The sequence below is a fragment of the Myxine glutinosa genome, chromosome 9 (assembly GCF_964187855.1).
Source record: "Myxine glutinosa chromosome 9, kmMyxGlut1.1, whole genome shotgun sequence".
In the NCBI taxonomy this organism is placed as follows: Eukaryota; Metazoa; Chordata; class Myxini; order Myxiniformes; family Myxinidae; genus Myxine; species Myxine glutinosa.
In genome coordinates, this window is record NC_136269.1 from 55640700 (window position 1) to 55658194 (window position 17495).

Below are 17495 nucleotides of genomic sequence, written 5' to 3' on the forward strand. Positions count from 1 at the left end.
ATCCTGAGTTTGAATCCCGGTCGATCGCTGAATTTACACCAGAGGGGTTGACTCAGCCTGCCATCCTTCCGAGGTCGGCAAATTGAGTACCGACTTGCTGGGATGAATGATCCCGGTGTGTACCCCGGTTTAGAATAGGTACACCGTATCCCTGCGCATCGTAAGAGGCGACTAAGGGTTGGCGTCAGGAAGGGAATCCGGCCATAAAAACATTGCCTCAAACAGCGAACCATGATTGTCATGGAGCCTGCAAGGCTAACCCCTGCTCTAACAGGGAAAATGGCCTTAAAACGAGCATTCATTCATTCATTCATAACCATTTTGGCCCCATCTCCCAATTGTGAAGAATCACTCAAAATATTCTACTAGCTGGATCCGGATCCGGATCCGGATGTTCACCAAAATTGAATCAATTATTCCTCGTCACACACAACCTGTCTACCAAGTTTCGTCAAATCCGTCCATAACTTTTTGAGATATCCTGCTATATGTTGGTTTTAGCCCTATCACTCAAAGGTGAAGAATCACTTAAAATATTAAATAATTCTCATATCCGAATCCATATTCAGATCTTCACCAAAATCGAAGCGATTCGTCCTTGTCACACACACAACCTGCCCATGGAGTTTCGTCTGAATCCGTGTCCAACTTTTTGAGATAGCCTGTTATATATCGTTTTTGGCCCTATCTCTCAATGGTGAAGAATCACTTGAAAAAATTCTACTAGCCGGATCCGAATCTGGATCTTCACCAAAATCTAATAATTTCGTCCTTGTCACATACACTACCTCTCTGCCAAATTTTGTCCGAATCCGTCCACAACTTTTTGAGATATCTTGTTCACAGACAAACAGACAGGCAGGGGTGAAAACATAACCTCCATCCACCATTGGTGGCGGAAGTAATAAAGTTTTTGTTGTTAGAAACCAATCAAAACCAAGTGGAGGTAATAATAACTAATTTATAGCTCTATATTTTCAGGGTCTTTTAAATATCACTATTTAATACCTTTAGCCTTATATCATTGGTAATATTGGCAAGTCAAGCAATGACCCAGAGGTAAAGGGGCCCAATCAAGCAGAGTAGGCATGATTAACCACTTACCTGTGCCAAGCCAGCCAGTGCAACATATCGTGCACTCAGCTGTGACACCCTGCAGCCAAAGCTTGTGCTTCCTGGAGCCTGGCTTGTTTCCAGCTGCTCAGCTTTATCCTGCAATCCATCAACTTGTCGCCCGAGCAACGTGATGTCTTCCAACATGAGCTGTCAGGACCAGGCAGGTTGAGGACACATTTGGAATTGCTAGGAGAGGAGAAAGTTCCTTCCTTTTCCAAAAGATAAAATCAGCCACAATCGGGAGTTCATCGCCTTTCATTCACAAAAAAATGCATCAAGTAAGAATTATTCTTGCAAAAGACTTGATCAGTAGACCCGTGGCCAGAAAGGAAATGTCAATCAATGACATAAATGAAACTGGTATTTTTGACACATTATTTTTTACATTTTACCATTAATTTAACATAACCATCAGTAGTCTGTTAAATTTCTGTAAGGCTAAAGGTGAAATAGTCAAATGTTTTACAAAACAAAAAGCAAAACAAGGTGTCTATAAATCAGCTAAAAACAATCATTCATAAAAAGACAGCAATGATGGTTAGGATCAATTTCAACAAAACATGCTAAAATCTATCTATATGAAGCATTGTGTACAGCAAGTCTTTCATGAAAAATTATTATTCATACAGAAAATTGAAAAACATTTATAGATTTAAAGAGATGTAAAAAAATATGTAATAAAACTTCTGTGTAATAAAACAACCGTTACCAAACAGAAAACGTTTGCACGCACATTGGTAAAATGACACGGTAAAGTATGAAAATGCAGAATATGGTGTTTAATTTGTTACAGGATATTCCAATTTTTTCATTTCAATAAAACTACAATGAGCCAAGACCTTTCATACACAAAACATTTGTGCACACGTATTCCTCACTTTAAAAAAAAGAAATCCTTTAATTCTGTCTTCTTGATTTTTTACTGCTCCAAAATGAGAGGTTTTGAAAGTGAGATTACAATAAATAACAAAGCCACAATACTAAAAACATGCACACACACACACACACACACACACACACACACACACACACACACACACACACACACACACACACACACACAATAATAATAATAATGCATTTATTTTATATAGCGCTTTTCAGGGAGCCCAAAGACGCTTTGACAGAGTGCAAAACATAATGCATAGCAAAACATAAAAACAATTGCAAAAAACAAGAATCAATCGGGAAATATTCAAAGCAAAAAGGAGGGAGAAGGAGAAGGGATAGTCAGGGGTTAAATGCTGTGGGTTAAATGTTGAATGCAGTGTTGAACAGGTGGGTCTTGAGTGATGTTTTGAATATGGTGAGTGGGGAGGAGTCTCTGATGGTGTGAGGTAGTGAGTACCAGAGGGTGGGAGCAGCGATGGAGAAGGCCCTGTCCCCCCAGGATCTGAATTTGGTCCGGATTGGGGGGGGGGGGGGGGGTCAGGAGGTTGGTACCAGCAGAGCAGAGGTTGCGGTTGGGAGTGTGTCTGGAGAGGAGGTCAGCCAGGTAGGATGGGGCCAGGTTATGGAGGGCTTTGTAGGTCAAGAGGAGGATTTTGTACTGGATTCTCTGGGAGATGGGGAGCCAGTGAAGCTTGTAAAGGACGGGGGTGATGTGGTCACGGGTCCGGGAATGGGTGAGTAGACGGGCAGCGGAGTTCTGAATGTATTGGAGTTTATTGGTGATTGTTGAGGGTGAACCATAGAGGAGGCTATTGTAGTAGTCCAGACGGGAGGTGATGAAGGTGTGGATGAGGGTTTCTGTAGCCATGGAGGAGAGGGATGGATGGAGACAGGCGATGTTTTTCAGGTGAAAGAAGGCTGTCTTTGTGATCTGTTTAGTGTATTTGTCGAAGGAGAGGGTTTGGTCAAAGATGATGCCAAGATTCCGGATGTGAGGGGAGGTGGATACTGGGATACCGTCGATGTTGAGGGCAAAGTTATTGGTGGATTTTATGAGCGTTTTTGGGCCAATGATGATTATTTCAGATTTATCATAGTTAAGTTTGAGGAAGTTAATTTGAAGCCAGGATTTTATTTCAGTGATGCAGTTTGTCAGGATAGAGTGGGTGGCGGTGGAGATGGACTTGGTGGAGATGAAAAGCTGGATGTCATCGGCGAAGCAGTGGAATTGGAGACCATGACGGCGGATTAAGTGACCGAGGGGGGACAGGTAAAGGATGAAGAGGAGGGGGCCAAGAACTGAACCTTGGGGGACACCTTGCGGGAGGGGAGCAGTGGGGGATTTGCAGTTATTGATGGAGATGAACTGGCGTCTGTCAGAGAGGTATGATTTGATCCAAGAGAGGGCAGTGCCGGTAATGTTAAAGGTGGGTTCAAGTCAGGTGAGGAGGATGGTGTGATTGATGGTGTTGTGGAAGTGTAATTCAGTGTAACTTATTGATTGGCACTGGTAACTTATTGATTAAGACTGGTAACGAAGCTGATACATTTTACCTGCAACCTCTGTGAAAGCCGAGTTCGTAAATGAGTGTCAGGAATGTGCCCGAACATGGTAATCTCTTGTCCACCTGGTCACAGCCCCAGGCTGGAGCACCCTCCTACTGTGTAAATGGAAATCACAGCAGGAGGGGAGCGAGTTGATGCCAGGGCTTGGTGCAATACATAACCTCGGGGCATCAGCGGAAGAAGGATTAACGTTTCAGCGGACAGAGGATTAAGTCCAGTTCGTCCATATAAACTAGAGCAAACGTGGAGTCGACAGGACTTGCTACGTGAAGCGCTGACCGAACGGGAGTGTCGGATGAACGAGAAGGACCAGCGAAAAGAGTTAACCTGATCCATTATATTATGCGGTATCATTTTGGTAATTGGATGAAGTGAATACAGTTTAATAAACTAGACCTTTTGTAACCTGTGTCCGGTCGTTGGAGTCCTGTGAGTCCCCCAGTACAAATTCCCTGACAATCTTGGAGGCACCGCTGACATCAATTGTACACACAAACAAGTCTTCTTTAAAAGGTGAGTGTGTCTTGTTTGGTCCAATATGATTTACGAACTTGGAAGTTATGGGTACATACATGGGGGAGCAGGTGGACTGGGGCTTCTTTGCGCACCGATGCCGCGATATAGGTGGCGTGAGCCATCACGAATGGGATTTCGATAAACGACTGTAGCAATTTATTCGTTTTTTCTAAATGATTTCTGTAAATACGTATTTTTGCGCTGGTTATTAAAGGGCCTTACTGTAACCTGGAAGCAAACGAAGCAAGTGTGCACCTTGCGACCGCTTGCTTCCAGGACGTGTAAGGCCGGTACACTCGTTTACCCACCCGCACACGGATAAAGTACTACTTTTTTTTTTGCACTTGTTCGAAGCACTTGACTTGATCGGCGCTCGGCGAGCGACAGGGAACCGGGAAACGGAATTATATTTATATATATATATATTTCCAATATGGTACACCGGCCACAACGATTTTAGCGATTATCCGAGTTTTTTTTTAACGATTTCTGTAAATACGTATTTTTCCTGCGCTGTGTAATTCTTCTGACACGCGCCACGAAGAAACGCACCACTGATGTGCATGAAGCGACTTGTTTGCCGGTTCGGTAAGGTCCGTCCGTACACGTGTACAATCGTGTACACCCGTTTTAAATAAATAATTTTTTTCAGTTTTCCCGCCATGCCTATAAATTCATGACAGACAACCCCCCCTCATGCCGGTCCAGAATTATGATGAAAGATGGCGATTGAGAAAAAAAAAATTGCATCAAATTTTGTCCAGGTCCATCAAGAAGCCTTTGAGACATGCTTCACGGTTGAATAAAAAACCACCGTTTAGAGTACTTCTTTTTTTGTTCAAAGCACTCGACTTGGAGCCAGCGACTTGCTCGGCGGGGGATATAATTTTAGATATATATATAGTACGGGCATGCCCTAGTGAGAGATAATTACAGGAAATGGTGTTTGTGAGTAACAACCACCCTCTGGTCGAGGCTCATAGAAGGGGTGATGCTTACTGATTCGGCACGCTTACAATAGGTGTTAATGGTGGGATGTCAGAGGTTTTGGTGTGGGTTAATGTTCACACTGTTTTGGAAAATAATGCTCGATGCAACATGATCCTAAAAAAAAAAAGAACCCAGCCCTACATCGAAAGATCAGGAAGGGAAGGAATGGAAAATTTGTCAAGGTTTGAAATTAATCGGACAAGGGGGTCCCAAGGTATGGTTCTGTGGTCGTTCGTTTTGGCTTTGCGAATGGACCAAACCATTCCATGCAAATAGGAGGGTGGTTCTGTGGTCGTTCGTTTTGGCTTTGCGAATGGACCAAACCATTCCATGCAAATAGGAGGGTGGTTCTGTGGTCGTTACTGCCACGTGGTTTCAAAACTTGCTGTTGGAACTTGTTGTTGGAACTTGCTGTTGGAACTTGTTGTTGGAACTTGTTGTTGGAACTTGTTGTTGGAACTTGTTGTTGGAACTTGCTGTTGGAACTTGTTGTTGGAACTTGCTGTTGGAACTTGTTGTTGGAACTTGTTGTTGGAACTTGCTGTTGGAACTTGTTGTTGGAACTTGTTGGAACTTGTTGTTGGAACTTGCTGTTGGAACTTGTTGTTGGAACTTGTTGTTGGAACTTGTTGTTGGAACTTGCTGTTGGAACTTGTTGTTGGAACTTGTTGTTGGAACTTGCTGTTGGAACTTGTTGTTGGAACTTGTTGTTGGAACTTGTTGTTGGAACTTGCTGTTGGAACTTGTTGTTGGAACTTGCTGTTGGAACTTGTTGTTGGAACTTGCTGTTGGAACTTGTTGTTGGAACTTGTTGTTGGAACTTGTTGTTGGAACTTGCTGTTGGAACTTGTTGTTGGAACTTGCTGTTGGAACTTGTTGTTGGAACTTGTTGTTGGAACTTGTTGTTGGAACTTGCTGTTGGAACTTGTTGTTGGAACTTGTTGGAACTTGTTGTTGGAACTTGCTGTTGGAACTTGTTGTTGGAACTTGTTGTTGGAACTTGTTGTTGGAACTTGCTGTTGGAACTTGTTGTTGGAACTTGTTGTTGGAACTTGCTGTTGGAACTTGCTGTTGGAACTTGTTGTTGGAACTTGTTGTTGGAACTTGTTGGAACTTGTTGTTGCAACTTGCTGTTGGAACTTGCTGTTGGAACTTGTTGGAACTTGCTGTTGGAACTTGTTGTTGGAACTTGCTGTTGGAACTTGTTGTTGGAACTTGTTGTTGGAATTTGTTGTTGGAACTTGTTGTTGGAACTTGTTGGAACTTGTTGTTGGAACTTGTTGTTGGAACTTGTTGTTGGAACTTGTTGTTGGAACTTGTTGTTGGAACTTGCTGTTGGAACTTGTTGTTGGAACTTGTTGTTGGAACTTGTTGTTGGAACTTGCTGTTGGAACTTGTTGTTGGAACTTGCTGTTGGAACTTGTTGTTGGAACTTGTTGTTGGAACTTGTTGTTGGAACTTGCTGTTGGAACTTGTTGTTGGAACTTGTTGGAACTTGTTGTTGGAACTTGCTGTTGGAACTTGTTGTTGGAACTTGTTGTTGGAACTTGCTGTTGGAACTTGTTGTTGGAACTTGTTGTTGGAACTTGCTGTTGGAACTTGCTGTTGGAACTTGTTGTTGGAACTTGTTGTTGGAACTTGTTGTTGGAACTTGTTGGAACTTGTTGTTGCAACTTGCTGTTGGAACTTGCTGTTGGAACTTGTTGGAACTTGCTGTTGGAACTTGTTGTTGGAACTTGCTGTTGGAACTTGTTGTTGGAACTTGTTGTTGGAATTTGTTGTTGGAACTTGCTGTTGGAACTTGTTGTTGGAACTTGTTGGAACTTGTTGTTGGAACTTGTTGTTGGAACTTGCTGTTGGAACTTGTTGTTGGAACTTGTTGTTGGAACTTGTTGTTGGAACTTGTTGTTGGAACTTGTTGTTGGAACTTGTTGTTGGAACTTGCTGTTGGAACTTGTTGTTGGAACTTGCTGTTGGAACTTGTTGTTGGAACTTGCTGTTGGAACTTGTTGTTGGAACTTGTTGTTGGAACTTGTTGTTGGAACTTGTTGTTGGAACTTGCTGTTGGAACTTGTTGTTGGAACTTGTTGTTGGAACTTGTTGTTGGAACTTGTTGTTGGAACTTGTTGTTGGAACTTGCTGTTGGAACTTGTTGTTGGAACTTGTTGTTGGAACTTGCTGTTGGAACTTGTTGTTGGAACTTGTTGTTGGAACTTGTTGTTGGAACTTGCTGTTGGAACTTGTTGTTGGAACTTGTTGTTGGAACTTGCTGTTGGAACTTGCTGTTGGAACTTGTTGTTGGAACTTGTTGTTGGAACTTGTTGTTGGAACTTGTTGGAACTTGTTGTTGCAACTTGCTGTTGGAACTTGCTGTTGGAACTTGTTGGAACTTGTTGTTGGAACTTGTTGTTGGAACTTGTTGTTGGAACTTGCTGTTGGAACTTGTTGTTGGAACTTGCTGTTGGAACTTGTTGTTGGAACTTGTTGTTGGAACTTGTTGTTGGAACTTGCTGTTGGAACTTGTTGTTGGAACTTGTTGGAACTTGTTGTTGGAACTTGCTGTTGGAACTTGTTGTTGGAACTTGTTGTTGGAACTTGTTGTTGGAACTTGCTGTTGGAACTTGTTGTTGGAACTTGTTGTTGGAACTTGCTGTTGGAACTTGTTGTTGGAACTTGTTGTTGGAACTTGTTGTTGGAACTTGTTGGAACTTGTTGTTGCAACTTGCTGTTGGAACTTGCTGTTGGAACTTGTTGGAACTTGTTGTTGGAACTTGCTGTTGGAACTTGCTGTTGGAACTTGTTGTTGGAACTTGTTGTTGGAACTTGTTGTTGGAACTTGTTGTTGGAACTTGTTGTTGGAATGAATGGGAACATTCAAATGTTGGGTTTTGCTAACGTTTCCACAACGTCGCTACAACGTTTCACTTTCGTTGTTGCAACGTTTTGCTCCAACGTTTTGGGGACATTCGAATGTCAAGTGAATCGAATGAGAATTCAGGAATTATTTCATTATTAACGATTAATGAAGTACTTATTTAATTAATTACATTTCTTATTACATTACAGTAATTACATTAGGGTAATTACCTGAGGTAATTACAGTAATTACAGTTCCGGTAATTACAGTAATTACAGTAATCATTACAGTAATTGCAGTAATCTTATTACAGTAATTACATTACATTAACTCAGGCACCTTTTGAGTAAGGAAGCTGATATTTGGACATGACACTGACCAAGTGATGTGGCTGTCAAGGAAATATTGATTTATTGATTAATCATTTAATAAATTAACTCGTTGATTTATAAATGACTTATTTAATTAAAATTCCTCAGAGATACATCTTCGGATGAGATACTTGCAGATTGGTTATGCTATGAGCCAATTGATTAAGGAAAATATTTTGTGATGGCCATATTGGCAATTTCGTGGCCATATTCGTGGCAACTCAGTTAGTGCCACTGCACCTTTAAAATGCATCCCTGCGTTCATTTTTCGATCGATTGAGTTGAAATTTTGAACAATCGGATCTGGACTGTCGTTGTTAACGACTCTAGCACGCACTCGTCCAATCAGGATGGAGCGGTATGGTCCCCGGATCATCACTGCCCGCAGTTTTAATTAATTTTACTTTTTCTCTTGGGCATATAATTTTGAAGACATGCATGTCATGATAGAGGAAATGTTTGTTCTGTTAAACGGAATAAATGTTGTTTATTTGTGTGGGTGTGTATTTTTGTGTATTTGGATATATTTTCACGACTAATTTCAGTTATCGTCCTGCAAAAGGTCTGCTCGTTCTTTTCCTTTGAGTCGTAAATTCCTGTTGAATTCTCATTAAAAAGCGGAATTAAGTACGCTGTGTGATGATGGAGATCCTTGATGACGAATCAGGAATAGTGAATGAGCAGACAAATATCACGGATGGTACACCAGATAGGAAAATGTAGATGAAACCCCTTTTGCTCAGGTGCTGTGTAGCGCTGCACAAAGATCCATATGAGCGGGGCCTGGGTGCTGTGTAATTAGTACACAAAGAACCAATTACTAGGGTGCTGAATAAACACAAAGATCCATTTTTGGAGCTGGTTCTCCCGGTGCTGTGATTTATTCAAAGAACCAAAATCTTGTAAGAATTAAGATATGATTTGTCGACATCATAAATACTTTAATATATGTAACGATTTTTGTAACGATCATCCTGCAAAAGGTCTGCTCGTTCTTTTCCTTTGAGTCGTAAAATCCTGTTGAATTCTCATTAGAATGCGGAATTAAGTACGCTGTGTGATGATGGAGATCCTTGATGACGAATCAGGAATAGTGAATGAGCAAACAAATATCACGGATGCTGCGGCTGGAGCAGGGGAAGCGATTTTTGAATTGTTCAGTGATTATTCGATATTGTTATGACTTATTGTCAATAGGTATACTAAGTGGCCATGAGGTAGCCTGTTGCTATGTACAGTTTTATTCTATTGTTGATTATACCACATAGCTGTGGTGATAAAGGAAATGTTCGTTTTAAATAGATGATTATGATAGGACCATGACTATAAAATCATGATGATTATTATGAATGATATCATAGGGTTCAAATGCAGAATGCTGCATGAACTTGGGAAAGAACTTTCAAGCCCTATGGGATAAATTGGGTATTAAAAGCGATGGAGTTTCAAAATTTAGCATGATTGAAGAAATTTTACAGTCTTATTTCAGGAGTTTTACGAAATTTATATTGCCAAGAGATTTTGGATACTATTAAAAGAAAAATGATGAGATATTTTTCCCAATGAACTTTAATTTCTGCCATCCATTTTGGCTGTCTCACGAATGAAGGATGAGTTGCCTTTAGTGGTTGCAAAGAAAATTTGTGGAGACCAGGCAAAATGGGGAAATATGTCAGATATGACCCTAGGACAGGACGGTGATTCATCAATTGACATGAGGTACGAACCAGAGGTGACGACCGATGAGTCGATCTCAGTCAATGGATGGACCTGTCCTGACATCATTGGGGAAAGGGCTTATGCAAGGAGTCATTCAAAATGATTAATTTGATTTATTGATGAATATTGATGAATTAATTGAAATTGAATAATTGATTGAATTGTTAATTGATTGAATCTAATTGATTGAATTTAATTGCATAAATTGAACTGAATAAATTGAATTGAATATATTGATTGTTTGATTGATGAAAATGCGGTCTCAAGAAAGAAGCTTTGATATCTTTGCGTGATATTAACAATGTGGAGACAACCTGGGAATATTGAGCAAGGTGGTGAGTTTATATACAGATATATATGTGCGGTTACCATTGTGTGATTTCCCCGTCAACAGAGCGGACACCTGAGGATTCACCCATTTCATACTGACCCTCCGGCTCATCTGCAAATACTGATCTGTGAGATTGGATTGTGCAAAAGCCACGGCTGAGGGAGATTCTCTGGAAATCACCGTGTGAACAGGTGGAGAGACCCTTCCTGGAGGTACGAGTGAAGCTTTAGAGGAACAAACTACAACACATCCAACGCTACTTTGATAAAAGGCAGAATGGGAAATGGAGCCTGCAAAAATACACAAGGACAACAAGAGATTCCACAAAAAGGTACTTGTACACATCATATGTACGACCGTTATGGTGCAGAAGCTATAAGGCAGGTCGAGAATTGGTATTTGTGGACAAAGGGACATGATGAGGAGTTTCCAAGAGATGGTACATTTGAGCGAAGTCGATTGGAAAGATTGGAACAAAGATTGAAAGCCAGGAAGAGACAGAATCTAACGGTAGACTGGCTTGCATTCCATCTTTGGGATGGTGAATCCAGACAACGGGAACAGCAAGAACGGATAACGGAACTAGAACTTAAAATAAAAAGGATACAGGATACAGTGGAGGAGACAAATGCACAACTGCCCTCGAAATTAGGAATGAAAGTGACAGTTGTCCCATCTGATTTCCAGTTGTCTCCCCAAAAAGGACGGTACAGAGAATTTTTTCGTGTTTCAGGAGATAACGAGAGATTGCAGTGGCAACTCAGGGATGTAGAGATGCAGCCCAGCAATACAAGTGCACAGATCAGACAACGACAGAAACCGGTGTTTCGAGTGTGGAAAGATGGGACATTGGAGAAGAAGATGTCCGTATGTCAACAGGAAGACAAGGTCATGGGGCAAACCAAGATCAAGGGTACCAGTGCTTACCGGTACCTCAGACAATGATTAGGCCTTCATTGCTGCAAATCCCAAATGATGATTGGCCTCAACAGATTCGATTACTGGACAAACATGAATAACTGTCGATGATTCTTGTGTCTGAAAAGTTTTCAGAGCAAGAATGATTCATTTTTTCTTTTTTGCTTGTTAACAAATTAATAATTAATTGATCAAATGCCAAAATTGGATCTTCTATTTTGGGCACAGCAATTTTAAATTTACAAAGTTTGGAACAATTGCGTTGCAATTTTTTGGCAAACCAAGTGACAAGAGTCACATGATGATCAGGTGGGAATTTCGGACTATTGTTCCGCACGATTGATAGGTCAATGGTCGACTGACATGCAAATGGGTGTGTAGTCAAAATTTGGATAGATTATTGTGAAGGCTGAAAGGGTAATTTCAATGTGACATCATGAGGGTTTTCTAAGAATGGACTTTTGGTTTATTTGTCTATAAGCATTTTGAATTTGATTGACAAATTTTATGAAATTGAAATAAAATTGACACCCATCTGATCTGTAAATAATGGTTCCAACGCAAACAAATATGCATAATGCATGTGTGTGTGTGTTTTTGTGTATCAATCTTACAAGATTGTTGACACCGACAGTGTGCCTGTCTGGAAATGGATAGTTTTATGTGGATGGGATTGGGATATGTGGATGGGATTGAATATCCAGAGAATCCGTAAAATAAAATAGAAATATAATTTGATTATGAACATTATCTCTTTTGTCAAGGGAAATGGAATATAAAAAAAATTTGATGTGCTGGGTTATGAGCAGCCATTAATTCATAGTAAAATTGTGAGTAATTTTGGGATTCCATTTTTTGATAGAATGTATATGAGAATAACATCTATTTATGGATATGAGCTTCATAAAAGGAAATGAGGAAGTACAAAATCATCCAAATTTGGGAGAGGTCTTACACTGACTTCCCAGAATACTCTGCTCATGGATTTTATATATATAAACTTGAATTTTATCAGCATATAAATTGTGCTGTATGTAGGGATGTGTTTTAGGCATAGATGATATGGGAAAAGAGTAAAGAAAATTTTGCTGGTTTGAACTATTGTGGGTTTTCAGTTCTGGAGTTTAAACAAAGTCACTGGTTAACAGATGAGAAAGGATAGTAAATAAATTATTCTTTGCTGGGCAAATTAAGTACGATATTACTAAGACTTATGAGAGCTATTGTTCCGCCTTACAGCAGTGGAAAATTATTGGAAAAAATTAGATCCAACATAATGAATCTATAAAAGAATGTGATAGGGATAATATCCTCAATTTGTACTAATTATTTGATTGTGGGTAAAGGAATTAAGTCATCGTAGTGGATTGTTAACAGCAGCCTGAAAATGTCCTGAGAGTGTGCATCCATGTAATCAGAAATCCCAGATTTGTTTTTACAAACAACATTTTGGTAGAGGTCTTGTGTGGAACACTTCCTTGGTAGATAAAAAACGGTACTGCATGCTGGCAGCCACTTTTGCGGCCAGTTAGGCCAAACAAATTGAGAGGAAATTGTAGTTAAATACGTAAGTTACACATGGCTATTTGTAAAAAAGGAAATTTGTTGAGATGGGAAACATTTTTTCGAAGGTTTATTAAGGTGTTATAATATGACATGTGGCAAGGCAAACTATTGGATGGGAAAATTAGATCTGGCTGTAGAATAAATTTATTGACCCCTTGAAGTTAATCCTTCGAATCATTGTTTCACTGGCATTTTTGTTCAAATTGGAAATAGTTTGGTAGAGCTTTGGTTAAAACCTTTGGTTGCGGTATCTTGGAACGAATTGATAAACCATAGGAGATTGATAAGAATAGAAACAAAGATGGACCCAAAATAGAAAGTTGGATTCATGCCCCTCATTGCAAACAAGCACATGGGGCTAAGGTGGACGATCCCACAGAAAATGAGGCTGCACCTAGCAGCCCAGCAGAACATTCAGTGGTAGATAAATGATAGTAGTGATTTACAGTCATTTGAATTACATTTTAACACCCCTTGCATTGATAAACACTACATTTTCAACATGTGATATTCCTACTTGGGATAGTGACATTTATTTGCCTACATGACATACAATTACCTGCTGATATTAATACAACATGAGTGAAAAATGTATCACAACTACACTCATGATCAGGGGATTGAGTTCAACCCCGGGAGATAGGGGGATCATTTGTAAGACAAATAATCTGATTATGTTACATATTAAGGGATTTTCTTTATTTACCTTTTAGGAAGCTTGTTAGTTTGGTATATAATGTCTACAAAGAGTAGCAGACTTGTTTGTTGGTTTAGTAGTTATATTGGCAATTGTTTTAGTGGTGGCTTGCTTGAAAGCCTTAGTGACGGTGTGTTTGAATAAGGTAACCAACAACACGATGATAACGCATGAAGTGACAAATGAGGAAAGAAATGTGGATCCAGAAAAGGAAGACTTTTATGGCGACATAAACAGTAGAATTAAGATAATGGCATAACGACAATGTTATGAGTTGTGTCAATTACAATATCAGTGAACTCATATCACCACAAGTGCCACACTGTTAAAGGAAAAAGAGGGAAAAGAAAAAGTGGAGAGGAATTATGGTAATAATACATTATGCTTAATTTGTTGGTTTGGGAAAATTGTTGTTGGGAATTAGGTATTCCCGTTTGTGATTGTAATCATATACAATTGATTTTCTTAGAGTAGTGCTAAAATACCTGCATGAGTTAATTTTTGAACTATATTAACCTGAAAGCAATTGTGGATGCTATTCTTAGTTTAGTAATAAAATACATACCTGATTGAATATTATTTGTGTGACGCATATAAATGAATATAACTTTTGTGTTAAGGAAAAACAGCAAATTGTTGAATGTGAAACTATCGGAAGATATACATGATTATGCTGATTTCATGGTAAGATGTACCCTATCTGATTCAGTGTGTGCGGAAAGCAGATTCAGATGTGACTGAGCATAAGGATAAGACGAGATCACATTTTGAAGGGAGTGCTAACGGAATTGGGAAGAAGTTCGAGAAAGAAAATTTGTGGCTAAAAATGAAGTTAATCATGGCATACACCCTCTTTCTCAAAGAATGATGAAGACATTCTCCCGTGTAACTTGGAGATGAATGCTTACCTTCACCAAGGAAATTTATGTGACCATTTGCCTGGATCACACTGCAACATATGAAAGAAAGGCGATCACTTACTCTTGTTCGAAGGCTTCGAACATTCATCACATCAGAAGTTGCAGGACAACGACATTTTACCTGCAACCTCTGTGAAATGCGGGGACATATGTTATTACTTCACCAACGCCCGGGGAACCAGCATGGAGCTGCAAAAAAACGGCTGTGCCCTTGTCACAACAGCTGTGCACGATTCTGCTGGTTGCTCCTGGTAAGGACCATGAATGACCTGAACACCATGGTCCCAACATCATTGTGGATGCATCCGGCATCCCTGTTCCACATCTTGCTGGCCAATCAACGTCACACCAATACTGGCTGCCCACTCATAATGAGGGAGGAGGCAAGTCGACTACAACTGGGCGAAGGCCTTGTTCAAGGAATCATTATGGTTCACAGCAAAAAGTGGCAAGAACGCTACAAGGAGAGCAGGGTCAGTCTATGACTCCGCAATGTTACCACAACAGCGAAATCCTACACGAAGTAGTGCAGAAGCTATGAAGACATTAGGAGAAAATGTTTCATACCTGGATTCAAACACAAGTGATCAGCCCTTCCTTTCAAACAAAGTCAACATTTGTGTGGAGGCAAACGTTTTTGCCAGATGGTGCAGATGCTTTACAAAACTTGAAAATGAAGTGAAATTGTTGTATCTTGGTGATGGTGAAGTGTTGTTTTGAAAATATATTTGTGATGCAAATGCAATAGATTGAACAATATGGAAGGAGTCAATGACCAACGAAATGTTTTGTGATTCTTGCAGGATGACGGTGTATGCCTAAGGGAATTTGATTACCAAAGTGATTGATTATTTACTTATACTTGTAATGATGTTTACTTGTAGTGATTGATTGTTTACTTATATTGATGTTTAGATTAATGGTTAATATAAACAAAAACAAAAAGATGAGGGAATTGTGGAAGTGTAATTCAGTGTAACTTATTGATTGGCACTGGTAACTTATTGATTAAGACTGGTAACGAAGCTGATACATTTTACCTGCAACCTCTGTGAAAGCCGAGTTCGTAAATGAGTGTCAGGAATGTGCCCGAACATGGTAATCTCTTGTCCACCTGGTCACAGCCCCAGGCTGGAGCACCCTCCTACTGTGTAAATGGAAATCACAGCAGGAGGGGAGCGAGTTGATGCCAGGGCTTGGTGCAATACATGACCTCGGGGCATCAGCGGAAGAAGGATTAACGTTTCAGCGGACAGAGGATTAAGTCCAGTTCGTCCATATAAACTAGAGCAAACGTGGAGTCGACAGGACTTGCTACGTGAAGCGCTGACCGAACGGGAGTGTCGGATGAACGAGAAGGACCAGCGAAAAGAGTTAACCTGATCCATTATATTATGCGGTATCATTTTGGTAATTGGATGAAGTGAATACAGTTTAATAAACTAGACCTTTTGTAACCTGTGTCCGGTCGTTGGAGTCCTGTGAGTCCCCCAGTACAAATTCCCTGACAGTGTCAAAGGCAGCGCTGAGGTCGAGGAGGATGAGAATGTTGAGGTTGCCAGCGTCAGAGGAGAGGAGAAGGTCGTTGGTGATTTTGAGGAGAGCAGTTTCAGTACTGTGGTTGGGGCGGAATCCGGATTGGAATGTTTCATACAGGTTATTGGCAGAGAGGTGATGTTTGAGTTGAGCGGCTACAGCGCGTTCCAAAACTTTCGACAGAAAGGGTAGGTTGGAGATGGGTCTGAAGTTGTTTAGGGTGTCAGGGTTTAGTCCAGGTTTTTTTAGAATGGGGGTAACAGCAGCAATTTTGAGGGATGGTGGGACAATGGCTGTAGACAGGGAGGAATTTATTGTTGCAATGATAAGTGGAGAGAGAGCAGGAAGGGAGGCCTTGACAAAGCTGGAGGGGATGGGGTCAAGAGTGCAGGTGGCAGTTTTCATTCCTATGAGGAGTTCAGAGAGGTCAGTAGGGGAGATTGGGGAGAACCGAGACAGGGGATGGCAGGACAAGGGGGGGGGGGGGGCAGGTGGTTTGAGGGGGAGCGGGTGCGGCGGTGGTCAAGCTGTTGTAGATGTTTTCAACTTTGCGTTGGAAGAATGAAAGGAAGGAGATGCAGTTGTCTACTGTGAATGACTGGGTGGTGGTGTTCAGGGGGCTGAGGACTTTGTTTATTGTAGAGAAGAGTGCTTTTGGGTTTCCGGAGCCAGAGTGGATAATTTGAGAGTAGTAGGCGGAGCGGGCGCGGGAGAGGGCATCTTTGTAGTGTTGTAGGTGGTCCTTGTAGGCTTGGGAGTGAATTGTGAGACCTGTTTTATTGCGGAGTCTTTCAAGTTGGCGAGCACGAGTTTTCATCAGGCGGAGTTCAGGGGTAAACCAGGGAGCAGAATGGGTGAAAGAAACTGTTTTGGTTTTTATAGGCGCAAGTTGGTCAAGGCAGGAGGAGAGAGTGTGGTTGTAGTAGTCAGTGAGATCAGAAGGGTTGTGGAGGTCAACGAAGGGAGAAGTGGACATTTTTTCAGAGAGGGTGGATGAGAATGAGGTTGGTGAAAGAGCGTTTAGCTTACGGAAGTTGATAGTGCGATAATGCCTTGGTGTTGGGATGGGGATGTTGATGGTCATAGTGATGGCTAAGTGGTCAGAGAGGGTGAGGTCGGAGCCAGAGAGATGGTGCAAGATTAATCCAGTAGAGCAGACAAGGTCCAAAATGTGACCACGGTTATGGGTAGGAAAGTTGACATGTTGAGTGAGGTTAAAGCAGGTGAGTAAATCAGTGAAGTCAGTGGTTATCTTGGAGTCAGTGGAGTCCATGTGGATATTGAAATCACCAAGGAGGAGGATTGAGGGGGAGAGGGAACATGGCTGGGTCAGAAAGTAGGAGAAGTCAGACAGGAATGATGGGTGTGGTTTGGGAGGGCGGTAGACAACAGCCATGACTGACTGTGTGTGACCAGAGAGTTTAAAAGCCAGGTGTTCAAATGATGGAGCAGAAGCGATGGAGATGAGGCTGGTCCTGATGTCTTGTCAGTGAATAACGGC

The 17495-nt window shown here is 41.0% G+C and overlaps 1 protein-coding gene across 1 annotated transcript in view; it reads right to left on the reverse strand.

Moving 5' to 3' along the window:
• LOC137435376 (nesprin-1) overlaps nt 1-17495 on the reverse strand; it is a 375431-nt gene that overhangs the window by 286224 nt on the left and 71712 nt on the right. Inside the window, exon 31 of the mRNA XM_078784359.1 lies at nt 1105-1263. Coding sequence (XP_078640485.1) covers nt 1105-1263 — 159 coding nt within the window. The remainder of the gene's footprint in view (nt 1-1104; nt 1264-17495) is intronic.